The following is a 10,346-nucleotide window of genomic DNA, read 5'->3' as shown; positions in this document are numbered from 1 at the left end:
GGAAGTGTACATAACGCCCTCTGGCGGATATAAAGCGCAACTCCATCACTACACTGCGCAACCACGTATGCGCATTTTCATGGAGTCTGACCCAAAATGGCCGACTTATGACAACGCTCACCCAAGTCAGAAACTAAGGTGTGCGAGACTGATGCAGTGTTTGGAATGAAGCCAATTAATACTATAAAAAAAAAAAACAATTACAGCAAACACACTTGAGTATAGAGAGAAGTAATTAGTGTTAGGGAAATTCTACACATAATTATAATACTTGGATAACTATTAAAACAACTGGTGAGGCGGCCATTTCTTATTTTATTTTTGAAGTGTATTTTTTAACACATCCACACACACACGTTTTAGGTATTTTCATGTCATATTTATGAGACGACAAAAGAAAAACAATACTTGGGTGCAACCATGCAGAACAATAAATAAAAACCAACATCTGATTTCACGTTTTTTTCTCTTACATTTTCAAATGAGACATACTAGAATGATCATTATTATAATTACTTACAATTAAGTGGACTATTTTCAGTCACTTTGTAGGAAAGGAAATGTTTTCGGCTGCAATGAGATTGGAGTGATTCCTAAATATAACAAAAACTACTTTTCACAAAAATCTTCCTCTTTCTTTGTAATGTTTTTCCATATTTCACAAGTTTTGTCATTTGCTCGTCTTAAAAAAAAAAGAAAAAAGTGCTGAGTGCAATTATGGATGGCACCCTGGATGTCAAAAGTGGAACTACACCTTGAATTCGACCAGTATTTATTTAAATGACAAAAAAAATGTTATCCCACTGTAGGTATTTCAAAAAAATATAAATTCAAATTCAAAACTTCCATAGAGGTAATAGGACTTCTTCCTTAAATATTATAGACATAATTTACAGCTATTTTTTAGCCAGGTAGTCTATAGTTTGCCAAATTATGACATCACACAAAAAATGCTACAAGATGTCTGCAAATCTATATTTTCCCTCATAAGGCCTTGGCCTGAAAACACATATTGGCTCCAATATGCCACAAGATGTCGCCAAAGTCATGTATCCCTATTCCAAATAGTTTGGGTCAAAGAGCAAATTTGCAGGCTTTTACTGTACAAACATTACAAAGTCCTCTTTTCATGATTATGAACACGAAACTGTGAAAAAAAGCTGCAGCCTCCTTTAAAGATGGAGTATCCCTACACTGCTCTAGAAGCAAGGCCAAAGGTCATCCTTAGCTGATAATTTGGGGCTCCCAAGCCTGGCTGGCCACCAGGGGGCGACACTGGGCGACGACAGGGGGGCCGGGAGGGTTCTGACTGTCCAGACATAAACCACTGACCGTGTGTTGTAGTGCCGAACCTTTGGGCTTCCATTTCTGAACACAAACATAATAATAATAATAATAATAATAATAATAATTTTTGCAGAGGATAAAGAATCTATGCATCGCATGCCCAAAAAAAGTAACCTTCAACTTATCCTTCAAGCTAAATGGTTACAAAACAAAGCCTGGAGATTAGTTGACCACTGACCTGTCTTGGCTCTTTGGCATTGCAGGGCTCCATGGTGACCTTTGACCCGGGGGCAAAGAGCGTGATAGCCAAGCAGAGATCATGCTGCCGGATCAGCGGCTCAATTAACTCCCATCTCTGGAAAAAGAACGCTTTGAAAATTTAGCACGGATCAAACACCCTAGCGAGCCACTTGTGGCCGATGAGCCACTTGTGGCCGGTGAGCCACATGTTGGACACCAGGCCTAGTCCTAATTGGCTCGTAAGAGTACTGACCTGGGCTTGTGGCCTACCGCCTCGGAGCGACCTGCACTCAGATAGTCCGAGTCCGTCCGTCCCGCGGGTCTCTAGGCACAGCGCCCCCTGTCTGAGGATGCTGGACACTGCGTCCTGCTCAGGAACCCTTGAGGAATGGATTGATGCCAGTCAGTGTTTATACTCAACATGTTTATTTGAACTTTTTTTTAAATATATTTTTCGATTTTACAAAATGATTTTTGAACTAAAACAAAAAAAATGATTATTTTTTTAAATTATTGATTTAAAAGGGGGGAAATCAGAAAATTTTATATACATCTATACTCTTCATTTTAATTTAATCTTAAAACAGATAGTGATTTACTTTCCCGGACCACACAAAATGATGCGGCGGGCCAGATTTGGCCCCCGGGCCGCCACTTGGACACCAGTGACGTACTGTATTATTCGCATGAATCATTAACTCAATCATTTGTGATGTCAGGGTACCATGGCACCCCATGCATATTTACTCTCGGGTGACATGCCAGGAAAAAAAAAACCTAAAAAAAACTGGAAACTGAACTCAATTTATAACCTGGCGCCCTTCCTTCCTTCTCCAACGTTTATCTGACGGTGATTCACCATTTTGGCCTCCCCGACTTAATTGGTCCAATGTGTGTGACGACGGGAGACAAATTAAATGTATTTGTCAGAGCCTTGACAAGCATTTTGCATTTAAAAATGTCAAATGTGGGTCACCTGAGCTCGGGGTAGACGTTCTCCATGTACCAGCGGAAAGGTTTGCAGTTCAATTTCCGTCGGAGCGCCTGGCGGTCCGCTATGCTGCAATTTGAAAAATATACATATATATCTAATGAAACATTTTTTTAATCATTTTTTTTATTGAAGGTGATGGATGTCCAGTTCATTTTAACTGATTCATTCAAAACAAAATGGACGTCCATAGCCATCAATGCCGCGAAGGTACAAACCTGCCAAAAGCTTTGCCTTGTGCAGAAGGTCTGGCTGAGTAATAGTACTGCTTGTATTCGTCCATCCACACTTCGGCGGCCCTCCGCGTGTTCCTACAAGTACGTAAACGCGTGTCACATGATGTCATTGGTGGTTAGTACTCACTAGGGTTCACTTTTTCCAGTGTTTTGCACTTAAGAGCAAAGCTTTTGCTTAAAAAACAATGATATGCTTACAGTCTAACTTTATATCGTCCATTTTTTTGTCTTCTAATAACAAAATGAAGTATTTGTGATCATCTAAATTGCAGTTTTTAATCAGTCTTACCCATTTATTAACAAAATATGCAAAAAATAAAAAGTAAAGCCTTGTGAATACATCCTTAAAGTCACTCACTTGATGTAAGTGAGCGCATTGCCTTCTGGGAAATCGTACGGGTGTCGTTTCCGGAAGACGTGACCCACGCGGCTGCAGGGTAATATCTCCAAACTCCCACCGCACATCCACACACGGAAAGACAGCTCTGGTAATAATCATCAAAAGTCATAAAAATCATCCTCATCATCATTATTTGTGGACATTTGAGTTAGCGAGCCATCTACTGGTTTTATTTTCATTTTATATATCAATAGTTGGCTAGAAAACAGGTAGACAGATTTTTTTTGTGGAAAATACAAAGGGAGGCTTCTCACCAAAGTTTTCTCCACCCCAGATATCCATGTGGGTGTCGTACTGGCCTAAATGGTTGAACCAACTCTTGTCCATTGCAAAAATGCCACCGGCAATCACTGGGGTCCTAAAAAACAAAATGTGATAAAGACTTTGCGTGCCATAACATTTCCAAAAAAAAAACATCCAAAATCATTATTTATTTTCCCAGTTTTGATAGAAAATGCAGTTTGGGAAAAAAACGGAAGATTACTTATATTTGTCAGCTCTGCATTATGTTATTTTTAATTTTTTTTTAGCAATCGGTTTGTGGAAGCCAAGGCGATTGGTCACTAATCAATCAAACCTGATTGGCTGCGTGGGGTCACTTCTGGCCATTTTCTGCTCGATAGGAATCTGCTCCCATTTAAAGTGAAGGCTCCAGTCAAAACCTGTTGAGAATCAAAACATCCCATCAGATCGAGCGTTGCTTTTTAACGACGGGGACTTTTCTGTCTTTGCAGCTGCGCCGTTAGCTTAGCATAGCGCTCCCCGATGGCCGTCCGTCCACTCACCTCCTCTCAAATCGGCCGAAGCGGCCAAGTAAGCAAAGTTGTCCAGGCTGATGACGTCGATGATGGGGCTAACCACTCGTGTATGGTCCTGTCAAAAAAGGCATTTATCGCAATTATTTGCCACTATTAATAAAAAAAATAAAATAAAATAATATATATCTCATTTTCTGAACCACTTTATCCTCATTAGGATCGCAGGGGGTGCTGGATCTCCCGAGCAGAGGCACCGCGATATTCGAGGGATTACTGTATTAATAATGTTATGCTTGTGGCGGTCTTCCAATGATTTGTCCTATTTTATGTTTTGTCTGTCTCCCCTTGAGACATTCATAAATATGACGTGTTCAATGCGCATTCTGTTTCTCATTAATGTTCCTTTCACGAAAAGGGGGATCCATTTCGACTCTGGGGAAATATTTTTAGGCTGGGAAAAAAAATACGGCATCTAAATCAACATTGCAATTTGTATGTAAGGATTCCAGAGTCGGGGTTCAAAGTTCAAATGACGTTACATCTTGAGAATTTGGATAAAAAAAAATTAAAAAAACAGTGTTACATTTAATTTGGGAGGCGTTTTGAACAAAATTTTGGGAAAAAAATGAAAAATTTGCAACATCAATGTAATTGACAATACAACATATGTGTGTGTACCTCTTTAACACGCTGAATCATGGGCTGCAGCCAATCAGCATTCACCTCACAGTGGCTATCCAAGAAGGTCAAGATGGGAGCCGAAGCCGAGTTGGCCCCTCGCACCCGGGACCGGATAAGTCCTAAAAAAGCGACATTTTTCATTTATTTCTGATTTATTTTCCATGAACGAGTCGGACGCTCACTCACCCTCTCTCCTGCCGTTTCTCAGGCAACGTACTTTGGGGATCCGGGTGAGAAGCTGGCAGTCGTCGGCTGTGGAAGTAAAAAAAAGACAGCGTCAAGGTGGACAATCCTCACAAATAATAAATACCCTGCAAATTTAGTATACAAAAAGTTCCCGCTTGGCTCAGAGCGGACATTTTGGCTCTTGCAAGCTCAATTTATTAGGGCAAAAAAACTCTAAAGCTACTTTTACTTAGCACTTTCCCAAGTATTCATTCTTAAAAATAGTTTTATTCATGTATAATATGTATATATATATACATGTGTATACATGCATTTAACTTTTGTTAAGGCATATGAGCAAGCACACACACACATGCAGTTGAGGATGATGATTGACCCTGCTGTTGCATTGTGGGTATGTCCTTCCCCTCCCTTGTAATGATACATCCTTCCCCACTTGTAATCCTCACAGATTGAATGAGATGTACGTGTACTACTTTTTTTTTTACAGCTTGTAACTGTCTGTAAATGGGTGTGTGTGTGCGTGTGTGTGCATGTCCATGAAACAGCTGCTGTGTGTGTGTGTGTGTGTGAGTGTGTGTTCATTCCCACAGCACATTCTTACTCTTTTGTGTCATTTTATTGCAAGCGAAAAGTGAAAAATAACGACGAGTTGACGCCAATATTTAGTATTCACGACGCCAATAACATCATTTTTTGGTTGATTTAATGTTAGCCAACTGTTTTTGGGGAGTGAACATCTAAAACAGATTTTTTTGGGGAACGAAAAGATCTAAAACATACTGAATTTCATAGAGTTGCAAGTTTAAAATTAAAATATTAAATCAAGTACATCTTTTTTGTCAAAAAAAATATTAAGCGAAAGTGGGCCGGACCGGACCACCCATTGGGCCCCTCCCGGCCCACGGGCCGTACCTTTGACACCCTCGTCCGTCCCTGTGAGGCGGCGCTAATTATTCTTCGGCACGGTCGGGGAAGGCGAGCTAATCGTGGATGACCTCCTTATGCGTGCTGAGTAAGCAGCTGATTTACAAGCGCGCACGCTGTGGGGTGACGGTGCCAACAGCATGTCCAAACACAATTGCCTATTAGCAGCTCTGTTATTACCGCCACTATTTTTTTCTTCATGGAAATAAGCAACCGGCTACACTCCAAGAAATGTGTTGACTAGAAATGGTTGTTAGTGCGGTAATCCCTCATTTATCACGTCTTCACTTATCGCGTTTTCTCTACTATCAAATATTTTTAAAAAATAAGTAGCCCCAAAATAATGTCCTCATTTGTAGTTGAGTGACGGCAACCCTGAACTACAAATGAAGGACAGGGAGAGCCGGTAGCTGAGCTGATGTTGATGAGATGTGAGCAGTGGAAAGCAAAAGTAGGAAGCAACTGGGGAGGAGAAAGGCCGTAATCCCGTTAAGGCTCTACTTAATCGTCGGCTCTCCATTTAGAACATGCTTTGTCCTTATTCTTCTTCTTGCCTTATTCTACAACTGCACTCAATGGAAAAGAATCAAAGACTATATTCGTACTCACCGTCGGCGCTGAAGTCGTCAATCAGGAGGATTTCGTGAATGAGTTGCGGGGGACTCCGCGTCAACACGCTGTCGGGAAAGACGAGAAATGCGTCAAAAAGTGCGGCAGGCGGGTGGAAAGAAATAAAATAAATGCCGATGTGATTACCTCTTGATGGTGCGCAGAAGCGTAGAGCGAGCTTCGTTATGGAAGGTGATGATGACGCTGGTGGGAGGAAGGTCGCCATCGTAGTTCAGGGAGGCGCACCTGCGAAGAGAAACCAGAAATATATCGTCACGCTTTGATACCAAGTCGGTGCTCGAAATAGTACAGAACTCTTCATAATGTTAAGTGATGGTAGCCAGCTAAAATAACAAAAATAATAATAAAAAATAAAAAAAATAACTGCAGATTATAGTCCGTAAAATGCATTCAAATACATTTGAACCAATTTACAGTATCGCTGAAATAGACCAATGCTACAGAACTCTTGCTAATGTTCTGTGAGGCTAGTTAGCTAAGATTAAAAAAATAATAATAAAAAAAATAACTGCAGATTATAGTCCAGCAAATACGGTCAAATACATTTGAATCAACCAATTGACAACAACACTGAAATGGACCAATGCTACAGAACTCTTGCTAATGTTTAGTGATGCCAAGGTTTATATAAAATATATAATTTTTTAAGCCCCGCCCACTTGTCCTTGTTTATGTCTGGCATTACCTATAGTGTCTGGTGTCCCTGAGGGTCCGCTGTGCTCCCAGACGGTGGCTTTCAATGAGGTTGAAGGCGTGCTCTCTATACGGGTCGTCGCCAGCTTTGGGCCGCTTGGCGTCCAAGTACTGCTTCTCGTCCAGGCCGCCCAGTAGACCCTCGCCACGGTCATCGCGTGGGGGCTGGCTCACCTGAAGAAAAAATAAAAATCTTAGAATAGTTCAAATGTTTTCATAGAACCAACATTGCCCAACACGGATTTGAGTTTTGGTGACCTTAAAGAGGCACCGAGAAATAACGTGATTCATACGCCAGCTAATTAGTCGGATCGTGGCACAATTAATCCGTGATTATCTGCCCGACTAAATCTTGGCAGCCGTCGGAATTCACGTGGATTACACGTTTACTTCTGTCAAATTCAGACGTTGACGAGGAAGAAAAAAGCGAAGGCATTTTTAGGCTGACGGGTGACGATTTTCTCGGTGTGGTGACAAAGGTGAAGGACCTCGGCGTTGAGTAAAGAGAGCGCCGGCCTTCCAAAGGCCAGTCGCAGAAAATTTGGCACGTATTCCGAGCGACTGCTAGCCAGCCAATCGCAAATTTTAGTTTGTTCTGTCTATTTATGAACATTTTGGACCAACAGAAAAATATATATGGATCTAAGTACTTTAAATACTTTAATTGTGATGCGTTTTAGTCCAAACATTTGGAAATTTGAGTACCCATTCGACTGTAGTACGCATTTTTAATGGTGTCAACAACGACAACAAAGCGAGCGAGAACTTGAGACCTCCCCCACGTTATTGATCTGTTTTCTTTGCGTGGTGTTAATAGTCATTTACAGTAACATAGCTCGTTTTTACAGCAATTATGTAATATTCACTCAACTACAGCTAATACACTGATTTTTTAAACCAGTGAGTTTAAGGTAATATTCAGTCAAACACAGCTATTGTAAATACACAGATTGTTTGTTTTTAGCTAGTGAATTTAAGGTAATATTCGGCCAAAGATAGCTATTGTAAACATACACTGATTTTTTTAAGATAGTGAGTTTAAGGTAATATTCGGTCAAATACAGCTATTGTGAATACAGTTGTTGTTGTTTTTAGCTATTTAATTAAAAGGTAATATTCAGTCAAACGCAGCTATCGTAAATAAACCGAATATTCTTTTAAACATTGCAGGCCGAAGGTGCGTTCACGGTCACCTGAACGCAACGCGACACGGCTCTAAACAATCACCCAGCTGGCCTTGCATGCAACGCAGAAGAGTCCATTACAACATTGGGGGGAGGGGGGTGCAGGTGGGAGCACCAATAATTGGGAAAACGCTCACAGGTGCTTTTGACCGGGACCTTCACCCCCCTAAAAAAATAAAATTAAAAATCATAACCGACATGAGACATTCAGCACACACCTTTTGCGCATGCTGAATAAATCCCCGTAACGCACTGACTCACAATGAGCGGGATGGTCCTGTCGTCCCGGTGGCTCTCGGGCCCCCCTCCACCCTGGGGGTGGTGATGTTGGTTCCCCCCGGATGAGGGTGCCGCCAAAGCCGCCGCTGCAGGTTTGCTGTCCTGCCACAGGTAGTAGAAGGTCCCCAGGATCCAGGCGACTGTCAGGATCGCGATGGCGTTGGCCCGAATCCTGCGCATGGTCAACCCATAGGCAAGAGCCCGAGGGGGAGGCGCGGCGAGGAGGGCGCTCCGGAACCCTGCTACCACCTCCTCTGGTGGGGAGAGAATGGAGCGTCGATGGCGATGAAGAAGAAAGGAGAAAGAAGGAGAAAGAGGAGGAGGACGCTCGTTGCCTCTCTCTATTGACTGAATCGGGGGGAATGGTTTGCATGGTCCTAGTGCCGACCCTTCCGCTTGTCAACTACTATACTACTTACCACAATTTGGTGCTAATAAAAGAACATTTGGAATGTTTTTAGTTGTTTTTTTTACCGAAATTAAAAATAAATAAATACAATAGCAAAAAATAAGATGTAATTGTGGAAAATTTGTTTGTAAATAAATCTACTGATATATTAAAGTAAAAACAAATATGGATACAAATACAAAATGAAAACTATTTTCAAAATAAATACAGGTATTGACTTAACTATTAATAAGTAAAAGAGCTTTGCTATCATATTAAATATGTGAGCGAGAACGTGCAGAAGGATGTGTTATTCAAATGAGGGGGCGGTCCTAAGTGGAACAGACTCCATTCTTGGCTGGGATAGGCTCAAGCACCCCCCGGCACTTTTGTGAAGATAAGTGGCTTATGATAGGAGTGAGATATATTTGCTATTTTGATGGAAAACTTTAGCATTCGTAGTTTGGGGTTCCAATGTACATTTACAGCCAAAATAATAAGTCAATAACAGTTTATAACCAAACGTATATGTGTATATATACAAAAAAAAACATGATTAACTATCACGATGATTTTTTTGTGGCAGCCCTAATTAAAATTAATGAACCAGCCTTGAAACTTCAAAACTTTTCTTGGCTAATACTCACCCATGACAAATTGTAGGAACAAAACACTCATTAATCTCCTATACATGAAGGTCACGGGGGTGCTGGCGCCTATCCCAGCCAATCATATGGAAACAAGTCTAATTGCAACATTGGAAGAATGACAAAATTAGGATAACAACTTTGGATTGAACTGTACATTCCTTTTTTTTTACCCAGTAAGATGAAGCGTAGCTCGAGTGGAACACGTTATCCGCCGACTTATTTTCTGGGATTGAAAAACAACTGTTGATTTATCTTCGGTTGGGCAGGCAGCTGCGGAGATAGTAGAGGTCATCCGGGCAGATGTGGATTCAAACCACGTGTTGGTGATGGATCGGGCCTCTGAGAATGTAAAAAGGAGCAACGTTTTAAGGCTGACATTTCATTTGAGGGTGAAAATGGCCTCCCAATTCTAATACGGGAAAGAAGGAACAAAAAAATTACGACAAAAGCGACGGGCGGCGAGGGTGGGACAGGAAGGAAAGGCAAGAAGACGTTCGGCCCGAGATTATGGGGTGCGCGCTCGTGCGGTTTTCCGCGAGGTCAAACACGCGACCCTAGTCAGCATCTGTTTTCTCCTTGTTAATCCCATGTATGTACAGTATATATAGTATTTAATTATATGTTTTGTACAGTAGCAAAGTGAACACCTCTAAAAATAATAGTAGCATTAGACACAACCTGGGAAGTGTTCCCACAATTGCGGCTGTTTTTTTTCTGAAGGACAGACGGCAAAACGGCAAATTCCACACAAAGGCAACAGTTGGCAGAAAGTGACATCATCGGTTGCCGGGGAGTTTTTTTGCATTGTTGTGTTTG

The 10,346-nt window shown here is 41.4% G+C and overlaps 1 protein-coding gene across 2 annotated transcripts; it reads right to left on the bottom strand.

Moving 5' to 3' along the window:
* Positions 1–295: 295 nt before the first annotated feature.
* On the bottom strand, positions 296–9,869 carry galnt16 (UDP-N-acetyl-alpha-D-galactosamine:polypeptide N-acetylgalactosaminyltransferase 16). 2 transcript variants are annotated; one of them, XM_077731957.1, is made up of 17 exons: positions 9,701–9,869; positions 9,528–9,625; positions 8,475–8,746; positions 7,022–7,203; positions 6,463–6,561; positions 6,316–6,383; positions 4,780–4,845; positions 4,591–4,712; positions 3,940–4,027; positions 3,732–3,816; positions 3,409–3,512; positions 3,113–3,239; positions 2,737–2,829; positions 2,504–2,587; positions 1,781–1,907; positions 1,526–1,642; positions 296–1,368 (listed from the first exon to the last, which is right to left on the bottom strand). In XM_077731957.1, exons 2-17 carry the CDS (start codon positions 9,571–9,573, stop codon positions 1,225–1,227), a joined length of 1,824 nt encoding a protein of 607 aa, XP_077588083.1. In that variant the 5' UTR covers positions 9,574–9,625; positions 9,701–9,869; the 3' UTR covers positions 296–1,224. The 2 variants fall into 2 exon arrangements, with proteins under 2 accessions (XP_077588083.1, XP_077588084.1); XM_077731958.1 differs by lacking the exon at positions 9,528–9,625.
* Positions 9,870–10,346: the final 477 nt, after the last annotated feature.

Source organism: Stigmatopora nigra, chromosome 13 (assembly GCF_051989575.1).
Source record: "Stigmatopora nigra isolate UIUO_SnigA chromosome 13, RoL_Snig_1.1, whole genome shotgun sequence".
Taxonomy (NCBI): domain Eukaryota; kingdom Metazoa; phylum Chordata; class Actinopteri; order Syngnathiformes; family Syngnathidae; genus Stigmatopora; species Stigmatopora nigra.
Note: the sequence above shows the minus strand (reverse complement) of the source record. Positions and strands in the feature narration are given on the sequence as shown.